This window comes from Rana temporaria, chromosome 2 (assembly GCF_905171775.1).
Source record: "Rana temporaria chromosome 2, aRanTem1.1, whole genome shotgun sequence".
In the NCBI taxonomy this organism is placed as follows: Eukaryota; Metazoa; Chordata; class Amphibia; order Anura; family Ranidae; genus Rana; species Rana temporaria.
In genome coordinates, this window is record NC_053490.1 from 249,619,489 (window position 1) to 249,634,491 (window position 15,003).

The following is a 15,003-nucleotide window of genomic DNA, read 5'->3' on the forward strand; positions in this document are numbered from 1 at the left end:
TTCTTTTGCAGGCTATACAGCGAGCAAAAGAGGAAGTAAAACCCATCAGGGTTTACTTCCTCTTTAATACAATGCATGTTAAAGAGTGAACTGTGCATATGGCAGCAAACACATAAGGAATCATGTCATGAGATAAATGTGAAGGTGGACAATGCTGACATCTTCTGGAAATACAAGATCCCTGTCTACCATGCTAACCCATTGGCTTTAATACCTTTAAGACATTTACACCGAAGCACAGAACTTGAACAAGTACAGGATGCAGAATAGGCGTTCTGTTTTCACCGATATTTTTTCTTTATGCTCGTTCTTGGTAAATGACATAAAAAGCTTTGAAGACACATTCCAGTAGTTAGCATTTTCAGGAGGCAACGGTAAACAAATGCCGCCTTAAAAATGCTCTCAGAAAAGCTTTTCTTTTAGGAAGACACATGGAGACATAGGAATCCAATAAAAGCAATTGTGACCATTTTGTGGAAAACTTTATACAACATTACCTTTGCTTTCTTCATGCTGCTCATTACTTTTCCCAGATCTTCTACATCAATTAGACCACTGTCTCCAGCTTCTTTCTCCCCTTCAGATTCTGACTCACTGGTGGTTTCATAAAGTTCCTCCTGCTAAGGAAACAAACCAATATGCTCACGATGTGTGAAAAAACATGGGGGCACATTACTCAAGTGACAAAATGCAGAAAGATCAGAACAATGAGGGACATTACGCAAGCAGATTCACAACACAATTATTCACAAAAGACTGTCTCCTTCAGTATGGTCTATGCAACAGATTTACAGACCTGCAAGACTGTATTCCTGAGCAAGTACAGTAGGTGACCACGATATTGTGTCAATATCACTCCGTTTCTCAGCAAGATTGACCACCTATGTATTAAAGTGATGGGGTATATTTATGTTACAAAATGATGCCTTCGTCCCATTGAAATATTGTAAAGAAAAGGGAGGCTGTATTGGACTATGATGGCATCGTATGAGCAACTGATAGACAGTCACATTTTTTATGTAAAATACTTGTATTACAAAGTAAACCTTTCTAAACATTTCCAATAAAATATTGATTGTGACAACCAAAAATCAGCTTATCATTTAATCCCGGTTCACACTGGGGCGACTCGTCAGGCGACACAGCCGCCTGACAAGTCGCGTCCCATTGTAGTCAATAGAACCGTTCTAATAGGAGCGACGCAAGTCGCTCCGACTTAGAAAAAGGTTCTTGTACGACTTCGGGGGCGACTCGGGGCGATTTGCATTGACTTCCATACAAAAGTAATTTTGCAAGTCGCCTTAGAAGTCGTCTTCAGGTCGCCTGGCCGAGTCGCCCCCGAAGTCGTGCCGCCCCAGTGTGAACCGGCTCCAACAATGATGTATACAAAACATCAAATATTGTGCAGTGTATATAAACTCTACATGTTGCATGTTTCGCATGTACTTGGTGTCCGCTTCCTCAGGAGCCATACATGGGCACATAATTTATTAAACGATGTATATGGAATATGTCACAAAACGTGGATGCTGTGTCAGGTAGGTGGCCAAGAACCCGGTTCAGGGAAGCAACCCTCCCCGGGACACACAAAAATGCAGGATGACCCACATAAATTGGTACAACCTGATTATAAAGAGACATCTGTTCTATCCCCAGTGTCACCTTGGTATATTGTACATAAATAGCCCTCTGGGTACAGGGAGGTCTTAACGGAAATTGTGCTGGTGTGAAGGGTAAAATTATACATCCTCCAGCCAGATCTTCCATTACTTCAATCAGGTAACTGCCTCAAATAAAGTGAGGGATCATTGGTGACAGGGGAGATACACAGGCGTCTTCCTTAATGCAGCACACATCCGGAGATTGACCACCTACGAGCCCCGTCGCGGGAGCCAGCGCCGAGCCGTCATAGAAGCGATGGGGATCAGACTTGGATTCCCGCCAATTCTATCCGCGGCGTTTGGTATGAATCATGAGGGGGAACTCCATGCCAAATTAAAAAAAAAAAAAAAAATGGCATGGGTTCCCCCCAGGGGCATACCAGGCCCTTAGGTCTGGTATGGATTGTAAGGAGAACCCCTACGCCGAAATAACGGCATGGGGGTTCCCCCACAATCCAGACCCGTATCCAAGCACGCCGCCCGGGAGGTCAGGAAAGGAGTGGGAACGAGCGAGCGCCCCCCCCCCCTCCTCCTGAGCCATAATACCAGGCCGCATTGCCCTCAACATGGGGAGGGTGGGTGCTCTGGGGCAGGCCCTGCGGCCCTCCCCACCCCAAAGTACCCTGTCGCCATGTTGATAAGGACAGGGCCTTCTCCCGACAACCCTGGCTGTTGGTTGTCAGGGTCTGTGGGCGGGGGGGCTTATTGGAATCTGGGAGCCCCCTTTAATAAGAGGGCCCCCCCACCCTAGGTGAATCAGTATGGGGTACATCGTACCCCTACCCATTCACCTGGAGGAAAAGCGTCAATAAAATAAACACACAACACAGGGTTTTAAAATAATTAGTCAGCTCCGGGGGTCCTTTTCCGCTCTCCGGGGGGGGGGGGTCTTCTCCGCCGTCTAGGCGCTCCCCGATTCTTCTCCCGCTCACTCTCCGGTGCCTTCTTCGGGGCTGGCGGCCGCTGTCTTCTTTGAAGCTCTCTTACTAGTGGCAGCCAGCCCGGTCTTCTTTGCCACCTTCTGCCTTCTTATGTTGACTCAACGCTTCCTCCTGCTGCATTTTTATTAATATTTTTTTTTTTTTTTACTACTAATGGCGGTGACCAGTGATTTTTTTGGGGACTGCGACATTATGGCGGACACATCGGACAATTTTGACACATTTTTGGGACCATTGTTATTTTCACAGCAAAAAAATGCATTAAAAATGCATCGTTTACTGTGAAAATTACAATTGCAGTTTGGGAGTTAACTACAAGGGGGCGCTGAAGGGGTTAAGTGTGACCTCATCTGTGTTTACAACTGTAGGGGGGTGTAACTGTAGGTCTGACGTCATTGATTGTGGTTTCCTATATTAGGAAACACACGATCGATGACGGCGCCACAGTGAAGAACGGGGAAGCTGTGTTTACACACAGCTCTCCCCGTTCTTCAGCTCCGGGGACCGATCGCGGGACTCCAGTGGCGATCGGGTCCGCGAGTCCTGCGGTCACGGAGCTTCGGCCCGGGTCGCGGGGACGTGCGACCCACGGCTGGGCATTAACACTCACATACAGGAACGTGATTGTGCCCAGCCGTGTCATTCTGCCGACGTATATCGGCGTTAGGTGGTCCTTAAGTGGTATAAAAATTTAAAAAAATCACTGTATATTGTGATTTTAAATGATTTTATCTACTAGGCATTAAATCGATTATATAAAAATCACTAGCTATTTTTTATTGAGATTTTACTTTGTCACATAAATGAAATTATGAATCTTACATTTACACTATGGCAGCTTAACTTTTGCGCAAACCAATCAATATACGCTTATTGCGATTTTTGTTACCAAAAATATACAACACGTAGCGGCCTAAACTGAGGGGAAAAAAAAAAAAAAAAGCGATATTTATAAAAAAAGAAAATAGTGTTTTTTTCAAAATAGTCGCTGCTCTTGTTTATAGCGCAAAAAAAAAACCAGCAGAGGTGATCAAATACCAAACGAAAGCTCTATTTGTGGGGGGAAAAAAAACAGATTTCATTTGGGTACAGTGTTGCATGACAGCGCAATTGGTCATTCAAAGTGCGACAGCGCTGAAAACGAAATATTGGTCTGGGCAGGAAGGGGGTGAAAATGCCCTGTATGGAAGCGGTTAAAGTGCTTATGAGCAGGCAAGCTATTTATTGCACAAGAGACATGCAATGTTCTTTTTGTGATTTTTACATTACCTCAGAGTCATCATGTTCCGAGTCCATGTGTTGGTTCTGGTCTGCATCCACTTTAGCAGTACCATGCTCGGTCTTAGATTTACATTTGCCCTTTTTACATTTCCCGCTGCAGGTTTTCTTTTCCCCTTTCAGCAAAGCCTGCAGCCTGGTGAGGAATTTCAATTTCCAGGCTCCAAAGTCTGCTTCCATACTGCCGTGTTTACTCTTCACTACATTGCAGTCTCCCTCGGTGCGAGTCATTATGCGTGTAGCACTCAGCATCCACAGCCACTTGTCAATATTTTTACCAATCTGATACAAAAGCAAAAAAAATACTGATCAGTTAAAATATATAAATCATATGCTTAGTGTGGTTAGAGGAAAGTAGGCCCAGTAACCATGGCCCTGTACAGTTAAACACTTTTTTTACCTATGCAGTCAGAAAACCAACAGTTCCTAAATAAACAATTTCCCTTAAAGAGGTTGTAAACCGCATATATAATTTTTTTTTTTTTTTTAAACCTGCAAGGCAAAAGGCAAAATCAGCTAGTATGCACCGCATAATAGCCGATTATGAAATACTTACCTCGGAACGAGGTGTGTAGCTCTTACCTGGTCCACGCCGAGCGAGATGTCATATTGCTCCGGCGTGTCTTCCGGGTATCGCCGTGATTGGCTGGAGCGGCGATGACGTCACTCCCGCGCGTGCGCGATTTAAAATCGGCAAGGTCCGGCGGCTGCCGGATCTTTCGCCGTGGATTCCCCCTGCGCATGCGCTGCTGCAATCAGCGGTGCATTGCGAGGGGAATATCTCCTAAACCGTACAGGTTTAGGAGATATTCTTTATACCTACAGGTGAGCCGTATTATAGGCTTACCTGTAAGTAAAAGTGAAAAATAAGGGTTTACAACCGCTTTAACTACTAGCCGACCAGCCTCCGTCATTATATGGCGGCAGGTCGGCTCTCCTGGGCGAGAGCCGTAGCTATACGTCCGCTTTTCGAGCGGCCACTAGACTCTCGCCCCCGACTCCCGTGCCCGGCGGGCTCAATCGCCGCCGGGCACCTGCGATTGCTCGTTACAGAGCGGGGACCGGGAGCTGTGTGTGTAAACACACAGCTCTCGGTCCTGTTAGCGGGGGAAATGCTGATCTTCTGTTCATACAATGTATGAACAGAGGATCAGTGTTTCCCCTAGTGAGGCCACCCCCCCCCCCCCCCACAGTAAGATAACACAGGGACATACTTAACCCCTTCCCCGACCCCTAGTGTTAACCCCTTCACTGCCAGTGGCATTTTTATAGTAATCCAATGCATTTTTATAGCACTGATCGCTATAAAAATGCCAATGGTCCCAAAAATGTGTCAAAAGTGTCCGAAGTGTCCGACATAATGTCACAGTACCGAAAAAAAAAAAAAAAAAAACGCTGATCGCCGCCATTACTAGTAAAAAAAAATATATTAATAAAAATGCCATAAAAATACCCCCTATTTTGTAAATGCTATAACTTTTGCGCAAACCAATCAAACGCTTATTGCGATTTTTTTTACGAAAAATATGTAGAAGAATACGTATCGGCCCAAACTGAGGGAAAAAAAATGTTTATATATTTTTGGGGGATATTTATTACAGCAAAAAAATATTATTTTTTTTCAAAATTGTCGCTCTATTTTTGTTTATAGCGCAAAAAATAAAAACCGCAGAGGTGATCAAATACCACCAAAAGAAAGCTCTATTTGTGGGGAAAAAAAAAAAAAAACGACGCCAATTTTGTTTGGGAGCCACGTCGCACAATGGTCAGTTAAAGCGGCGCAGTCCCGAATCGCAAAAAGTGCTCTGGTCTTTGGGCAGCAATATGGTCCGGGGGTTAAGTGGTTAATAGTTCAACAAATTAGCTTCTTATATTGTACATCATATATCACCCTTTTTTATCCGATAAAAACAGTGAGGATATATGCATTTCAAATTGTGTAGTTAGCATATTTTACCTTTAGTTTCTCACCTGATTCTCACCTGAGAGTCTATCATTGTTTTCTATATATTCTTTCTATATTCTTATATTAAACCATTTTCCTTAAGAGTTACAAAAACAATATACAGTAATATGAGGTCAAACCTAAACACTTTCAATTTGTATGCAATCAAGCAGGCCCTTGCACTACATAGTTAAAAAGCGGTGGTTCGCCTGAAAAAATAAATCAAAAATTTTAAAAGCCAGCAGCTACAAATAAAGCAGCTGCCGACTTTCGGCTTCCCCCGCCGCCATCCCCGGTGAGGGAAATCGGGAAGTGAAGCGCTGCGGCTTCACTGCCCGATTCCCTACTGCGCATGCGCGAGTCGCGCCGTTCCCACTGGTCCCTGTGTTCTGGGAGCCAAATGTTTCCCAGAACACAACGGGGGGGGGGGTGACGCGGAGGGGCCGGACTCCGGGGAGTCTATACCAGTTTGTGTTAAAGTCCACAAACATCCAAAGTCATTCTTTTGGATCAATAAACTATTTTTGTAGAAAGCCAAGATGAAATAGTTTATCCTTTTTTCGTAAAAGGTTAAAATATACCAACTCTGCATTATGCCATTTTCCTGAACGATTTTGGGATCCATTTAAAATAGGTAAACACGATTATTCAATAGGCATTGGTCTGCCCAGTTTATAAAGTTTAGCTGTCCTTCACATTTGATGGGACTTGCCAACCTGCATGTATGGCCAGTGGAAAAAGACAGTTGGTGCAAACCCATTGTTTTAACATTGACAAATTTTTGTGGGCAACACATTAGTCACTTTAAATCAACTGGCAAAGTGCCCAGAAACAATGGTAAATCTAAGCAGCAGAATGCATGTAGGCTACACCAGGAGTCATTAGCATAAAACACACGCTCTGTGCTCTTTCAGAACAGCAAGCAACATGTTAAATTGGGTTATTAACCATAAGAAAGCAAAAAGAAAAAAATATATAATTACTGTATTGTAGTGGTTGGTGTATACAGAGTTCCCAAGTCCAAATACAGCATATCTCAAACCTTTGAGGAAGGTTTTTCCAAAGCGGAAGTCGTTGGAGGCTTCTTCCAGCCATTTGCAGAACCACTTGGCACTCTCAGTGGGCTGCCCATCAGTATAAGTTGCAACCAGGAAAACACAGATACTCCGACTTGTGGTCTGTAAAAAAAAAAAAAAAAAAAGCCAATGACTGTAAATCCCAATATCATGAAATCCATAACTTTTAAGTCAACATAGTATATCGCACTCAACATTGAAATTATCATCAAGAGTTTTCAATTTCTACAGGCTCGATCACTGCATGTCAACCGTACTGAATAAAAGATTTACAAATTATATTAAAGTTACCTAAAATGTAGAAACACAAGAAAACTATGGATTAAAAATGATAGAAAACTCACCGTAAATTCACTTTCAGTTTTACTGTAACCAACAGAAGAACTGTGACCTATGTCCCATTTAGGGACACAAGAAGTCTTTAACACTGGAATATCCAAACCCAATCAAACTAAGGAGAGGGAAACCACAAACAATGACCAACAGGGCCAGCATGAAAAAACTTCAAGCTCAAGGGTCATCTAAGAGGACCAATGCCCTAAGCTGGCACGGGATGAAGCCAAACCCTCCACCTAGTAGGGAGAACATAAGTCCAGGAGAAAAATAAAAAATCATGACTGACTATTATTAATGCCCAAAGACCAGGAAGAATGGTCACATAGCCAGTGGGGAATGTCCCAACATGGGAGGCGGAACACCAATCCACCAAAACCCTGATCCAAATCGAAAGTGGAGGAGAACAGAATATAAGTAAATGTCTTAACAGAAGAAAGACTCACAACCTACATGGTAAATCGACAAGCGGAGGAGCTCCCCTTCAAGAACTGGGACTGGACAATCTAAAAATCATGTCCTGATAGAAGACTACAGCATTTTAAAGCAAAGAAAGCACAAAAAGTCTCAACGCTCCTCAATATTTAAAACAAGGATGTCTGTAGGCAGGTGGAAGTTAGAGTTTTCCTTTATTTAGGAAGCAACCACTTAGTAGGTGCGCCAATAATTTGTTCTACCCTCTCCCTCTATGAGAGAAGGAGCTAGGCTCTCTCTAGGGGATGCCAGCAGCACAGAAAGAGGTCTATGCGAGCGAGTACACAATAGAACCTCTCCTCTAACCCATGTACGATAGTGGGACAAGCCAGAGGATGGAAGGTTGCCTTCCTCAACCCAAGGTAACCAAAAGCACTGCAAACCTGAGCTGAAAACCATGCTCAATACAATCCTTATCAGCGAGGCAGAATCCCTGGGATGAAGCACTAAGGGAAAAAGTTACCAAAATATCCCGCCTATCCTGCAGGCGTCAAGAGTCAGCAGGCTAGAGATGTTACTGTCGCCTTCAACAAATGCCTCAGATTCCATAGAGCAACAGAGAAATGTCAGTTTTTCGAACAGAACAAGAGAATAAACCCACATATGCAGGTCCCATGGAGTGGTTTGAGTATTCCCTACTACTGCCAGCTGATTCTTGCATCAAGCGAATGGCTTGTTCAGGCTGCAGATGGCTCTCTGTGTCAACCTCTTCCACGGTAAAGGCTAGCAGAAAGCCAGAAATTCAACAATAAAGTTAAGTAGCACTGGCTGCTCAGCCCAATTTGCCTACTCAGAGAGTGAGTCTTCAGAGACAGGGCAAGCACTGAGGCAATGTGTTAGAAAGTGATCCGCAGCCAACCTGTTACAGGGTCTGAAAAAGCACTTCATGTGGAACCCAGTACCCGAACGTCGCTTCCAGGCTACAACGTCCAGTCCATCTGGGTCTGGTCACATTACTCCAAAAGCCAAGTTAAAAATAGCCTGCTGCAAGTTGAAGTTTACAGACCAGCCCTAGCCACTAAAAAGGAAGAGGAAAATCTTAGCCGATAAAGAAAATGACGTAAAATGCTAGCAAAAAAGTAAACTTTCACAGCAAAGCTGAATTTTGGCTTACCTATATACTTTATATCTTGGAGTTCAGTACATGACACAGGGCTGACAAACTCTGGGCTATAAGCTAGTACCTTCAGGCGGCTTGACACTGGAAAGCTCATTATTGGAGTACCTTATAAAACGAGTTCTAGGCAAAAGTGACGATAAAGAATGAGACCTATGGTGTGATGCAACAACTGGTCTTAAACCTCAGACTAAGCTCAGAGAGTGGTTCAATTTTACCGTCAAGTGTGAAAAGTTCAATGCTGAATAAATAATTTACAAAACACATTCTCTGTTTTCTGATAGTTTTAAGGTAGAACTGCATACTATTCAGGATACACAAACAGTGAAAAGCAAGTAAGGGAGAGATTAGGTCTTCTATTTCCCGTGAGACTACAGCAACATAAAAAAAAAAAAAAAAAAAAATCGGATGACCCAGTCTTACCGGTTTAGGATGCAGATCTCTATAAAGGGCCCAAGCTTCACTCATCATAGTGGATATACCCCTAGAGGGGTCTTCAGAGTCTGGCTTCCAAAAGGACAGACAACAGCCTTGGACCTGTAAAGCACTCATCAGCCAACTACACAGATTGTACCAAGTTCCCAGGTGATCACCCATGCAGGACTAGTGCTCAAAGCAATATTACAGGCTGTACCCATGTCATAGGGCACACAAGGTGTTACTGAGGTTGCACTACTTCTGTAGTGCTCAAAGACAGCAAGGCGTTCATTGAAGAATATGAGGTCACTAACTAGTTAAGCCGAGAGTTTTTTTTTTTTTTTAGTGTCCCAAGATAATGGACCTCTTCCCCCCTCAGAGAAAAATAGCCAAGTACTCACAGCAGAATTTTGCTGTATGGAAAGAGAGGTTTGAGATTTTTGTTTCCCTAACTAGGACAAAATCAGGGTGTCCAATCAGAAGGGTTATAAGGGATGGATGTAGGGTGTCATTCTGTTCCATACAAACTCACTGTTTAATGTTATGATGGAAACACCAGTCCACGAGTTTTAAACAGTATTTAAGGAAGAACCGTTTTCAGATTGCAAAATTTCCTATTGAAATAAGTTACATAGCATAACTTTCAAAGCAAGCATTCCCTCATACCTAAAAGGTTAAGTTCACCTTTAGGAACATATCACACCTGTATTTAGGGTTTAACCTATCTGTAAGCAGTCCCCTCACCCCCAAAGCTTACCCCTCCTTTCCCATTAAAGCTTGAGGCAGTTATTCTCCCCCGCAGTCACTGTCAGATTTAGAACCAGCACTGCTGTGCAAGGCTACACGCACAGCCATGTCATTCGTTCACAAAGATTTGTCAAGTGCGCTTATCAGCACACTTGTAGTCCACTGACGCTTCCTCCAGCTTTCTAACTGAAAGTCAAGACAGAAGTATGGGAAGAAAACTGGAGGAAGAGTATGCAGGAGCCTGGCATTGCACTCTGGATTCAATGATCATGAATCTAATGCTTTGAAAGCTTCTTAAACAAATGTACATTTTTCCCCTACAAAAACACATCTATTTTTTTTTTTTTTTTTTTACAGGTGAACCTAGCCTTTAAAATGCACAGTGAGCAGAGAAGGACCTGTCATCCACCGGCTCAGCGGGGATCAACGGAGCAATCTCCTGCTGAGCTGGCGGAGTCCACCCTGTGTGAAACAGGCCCAATATACTGCAACCTACTGCATATTGCTTTTGTGTTTCAACAAAATCAAATCATAAAAAAAACAAAAAAACATACATGGTCAAAAAGAGGTTTGGTTTTTGGGAGACGAGGTGTTTTTCTACCATCAATTCAATTTGAGGAATCATCATTCAGGTGTAAAGGCTTTCATATACTTATTGAAATAGTTCTTGCACCTTTGGGATATACTAGGGCATTTACAGCTTGTCTAGTGTCATTTGTATGCTCCCCTCCCACATGCCAAAACATACAAGATTTAATAATCACCATTTAATGACAGCTTTTGAATAAATGAGTAAAAACAATACAACGTGGTCAAGAAGAGAACCGATATGCCCTGCATTGCCAGGTACAAATACCTTCCAGGACAACAGTTTGGCTACGGAAACATTGAGTAGTTTCTCATGACTACTAAAATGCAGTAACATGCTAAAAAGTGGGCCATAGATGGATAAAAATTTGGCCGGTTCAGCACGGACCGAACACATTTTGACCCATGTGTGGTAGAGCTGCACGATTCTGGAAAAAATAAGAATCATGGGTATTTTGCTTAAAATAAAGATCACATTGTTAGATTTTAAATGTATTGATATTATGTTATAAAGGTCTCTGAGTCATTTTGGTTTAGACATGGTAGCTTTGAGGGCAAACAAGGTCAGTTACATCTGTTGTAAGCCATATCTATTCTTAAAAACATACGTCAAGAAGATGGGTGGAGATGTTACTTAAATATACATAGCGAGCGTTAGAGCTCATCGCGACCTTGTTTGGAAATGAGCCAATTGTGCTTAGTTAGCTGTTAAACCTGTATAAATGTACACGTGGTAAGCATAGCAAGTTAGGATTTCCTGGGTCTCCCGGCCCGACAGGAGAGATGGGGGGAGGGATGGGACCCTCTTCCAAGCAAGAAAGATCAAATCATCTTAACATCTATTTCCTCCTTCTGTAACTTTGTGATGCCTACCTGCCATGATGTCTGTAACAACGTAACAATGTAAGCATAAGCTGTCTGTTTGCTGTCATAATCGTTGGAAGAATAAACCATCATATAATGAAGTTATGTCTGAATATTTTGGAAGCAACGCCTGGAGAGGAAGAGGTTTTTGACAACACATCGCATGACACCTGTTAGAGGCATATGTCCACTATGTCCTCTGTTCTATCTCTGTCACCTCTACCCCGTGCCCCTCGGCATTTAACATTTGGCGATTGCCAGCCAGTCTGGTCATTTTTTTCCTAAAGCCTTGACAAGGGGGAAATGAAGAAATGAAGTCAAATATGTTCTTTCAAGTCTTGAAGAAAAATACGACCACAGAACCTAGCAAAACAGGCGTTTGTTTTCCAACAGAAGATGAGAAGGCTCTAAAACACAGGGTGAGTTTTTATTTGTTTTCTCATCTGTCAGAATGCTTGTAGATTACGAGCAGAAGAAAAAAAAAAAACGTACAAGGCTTACACAGGGCTACTGAGCCAAAGCTATTTTGGACAGAAGGTTTCAAGATATCATGCAAAATCCATTGAGGACTTTTCAGGTTATGGAGAAAAATCGTAGGCGTTTACGTACGTGAAGAAAGCTGCCAAATAGAAGCTTCACGTTATTTTTTAAGGCCACCATTGTAGTCACACAGGCAGATGTACACTTTGAGTGAGCTATTATGGATTTTGATGTTTGAACTGTCCAAGAATACACTATACATTATACATTCCTTTCGCATACACAAAAAGGAGAAAGACATTATTTTTACGCACGCATCTTTACATTGGTTTACTTGAGGCTACTTTACAAGCTTAAATAAACATTTACACTAACACGTGAGCCAAAAAGAAGGCGGGCCAGAGGAAAAAGACAAGAACTGTTAGAAAATGAATTCTTCAAAGAAAATAAGGACATTACTCTTCCAAGATAAAGCAACGTATGAAGATACAGCAACATGAAAATGCAACAAGAAAAATCACCAAAGACAGACAATGTAACAAACAAACGAAAGTTAAGAAGACAAAGTTAAAGGACATTTCATCTCTTGTTTTTTTAAGTGTACACAGGATAATCATTCTAAACAAGGGGTAAATATGTTTTTTATATAAGTGGGTTAACATGGGATGGTTAATCTCAAGGTTCAGAAGTATATCTCAGTAATATTCGGGAATTGATATATATATATATGCAATGCAGGCATGTAAACAGTAGTGGGGTAATTAATTAATTAATACCAGAGTGTAAGAAGTTCTTTAATAAGGAAATTAAGTTTAATGCTGCATATATATGTTCGGGAATATTTTAGCCTAAAAACAACAGAAATGTGTTATTGCATGTCATTTAAAGCACAAACAGGGGCAGAAGTTTAAAGGAAAAACTATTGATTAAAATTATGTAATAACTGTATAAAATTCAGTTAATGGTAAACAACAAGGATTTTAGTATTTAACAAAAATCTTACAGATTTGGTTGTAGAAAATAATAAGTTAAGGATTGAGCAATTTTTACAAAAGTTTCCGAACTTGGGTTTGGTTATTTAATTAAAAGTGGTAAATTGTTCTAAATTACTAAAGTTTACCCAGGAAAAATATTAAAATATGAAAGTTTTGTTCAATCCAAAATTAGCAAAAATAGAAGAAAAAACTATTGTTAAAAGTTTTTATAATTGACTATTTCAGATGAGAATGAGAATTTTGTTTGGAGGAATTTTCTCAGGAAAATGGCAAATTCACAGTTCATTAGGCTGGAACTAATCTGTGAAGTTTCATGAGATTTTCTCCTAAACAATGTTTTGTCATTACTATAATCAAAGTCATATTATAATGTTATGTACATGATTTTTAGCAGATGTACAAACCAAATATGTTTTAAATTTTTTAAAAAAGGTTAAAAATTGTAAAAACGATAAAAAGAGATTGGTTGACAATTGTATAGTGAATGGTAGCTAAGACTGACGGTGACAGATCTTTCTCTGAGAGTGTGTCATTAACAGAGAAATGGAGGTCGAGTTACTAAGCAGATGGTCAGTCATGACAAGGGTTTTTTCCCCTATGGATCTGAACACGTTAGTGTTTAAACTTTTTTCAGAAATCTGAAATAAAGTTTCATGGATGGAAAAATATTTAATAAGGTATTACTAAGTACTAACTAAAGTAATTGTTTTAAAAAAACACGTGGATTTTACACCATTTGTTAAAGGTGTTATTTTTAAACATGAGGTGTCAACACAAGACTTTGATTAAGCTTTTGTCTGAGTGACAACTGGATGTTAAAAAGTAAGGTCAGTTGAAGCTAAAATTATGCAGTGTAATAAGCCACAATTATGCAAGTAAATCATGCAAAAGTTACTTTATCAATTTTTCAGTGGATATTTATTGAGATGGTTTTTGTGCTTTTATTAAATGGATCCAGGAGGCACAGATGAAACTTTCTGAGTATCTGTCTACACTGAAAAAGTGATCTTAAGACTTGTTTGTTTAGCAGTCAGAGTGACAGGGCATGTGGTTACAAATAACCATACTGTATAAGTTGGTTAAAAAGGAAAAATACTTAAACATGATTTAAGTTTCTTTTTGAAAAAAAAGATATTTAGGATACCCAACCTAAATGTTTCTTTTGCAAAATTAAAGCTATTATAAGTAAAGTAAAGTATAGTAAAGAAAAGTACAATAATATGATAAAAATATTACTTTTACAAAATATAATTAGTCACAGAATAAAAAGGGGGACGATGAAAATTTTGTCTCAGTACAGACTGATAATGAAGATAAAATTCATTGTAAAAATAATTGATTCCAACAATAATGGATAGAGTTATTTTTAAATGAAAATATTTATTTTTGCATATCCAGGTACCTGACAGATTGACTGACAAATTGATTAATTGATTTTTTGTTTAAGCTAATGAAAGAAATTTTGAACTACTCATTATTAGAGCATTTTGTCATCAAACTTCTTGAATATTGTTTTATTATGTTTATAGAGCAATTCAAAAGGCAAAGAGTGATCTGATACTATAAAGTATTGAGAGATTTGCAGTCTATGTAGATTGAGTATATTAGATTTTTTCACCTGCTGAAGGAGTATACTAGTATGTTTTTTCCTTTTTAGTTAATTTTTGATAAAATTAATTGAGGTAATTCTAGGAAAAAAATAATATATTTTTAATGAAAGCTAAGTTATGAACTTTGTCACATTCCATTGGGGTTGTTTTCAAACCATGGAATCAGATAATGTTTTTTTCATTTTTATAGGACAGGTGATGAAGGACATGTATGCAATTTTAGTATTTGATAAAGTTATTGTTTCTTATCATCTTTAGTACCCAAATATTATAGAATGCTACAATAGTATTTTAAAGTCTAAATAGGGTAAGATATTTAAGAAAAGGTAAATACTAAGTGACTTATTTACCTGTTGTATTTTTGGTTTTAATACATTTTCTAATGTAAGGATTGGTTACATTTTTTTGAGTTAATGACAGGATGAAGAATGTCTGTTCTTCTATGTTTTTTTTTAAAATTAGCATATGTAGTTATTT

The 15,003-nt window shown here is 40.1% G+C and overlaps 1 protein-coding gene across 2 annotated transcripts in view; it reads right to left on the reverse strand.

The window, feature by feature from the left end:
* LOC120926629 (S-adenosyl-L-methionine-dependent tRNA 4-demethylwyosine synthase TYW1-like) overlaps nt 1-15,003 on the reverse strand; it is a 256,887-nt gene that overhangs the window by 198,082 nt on the left and 43,802 nt on the right. Inside the window, exons 5-7 of one of the 2 annotated variants that reach the window (XM_040336750.1) lie at nt 6,809-7,003; nt 3,872-4,162; nt 498-617 (exon numbers count right to left, since the gene is read on the reverse strand). In XM_040336750.1, coding sequence (XP_040192684.1) covers nt 498-617; nt 3,872-4,162; nt 6,809-7,003 — 606 coding nt within the window. Of the gene's footprint in view, nt 1-497; nt 621-3,871; nt 4,163-6,808; nt 7,004-15,003 lie in introns of both variants that reach the window. The other variant, XM_040336749.1, reaches the window with a different exon arrangement.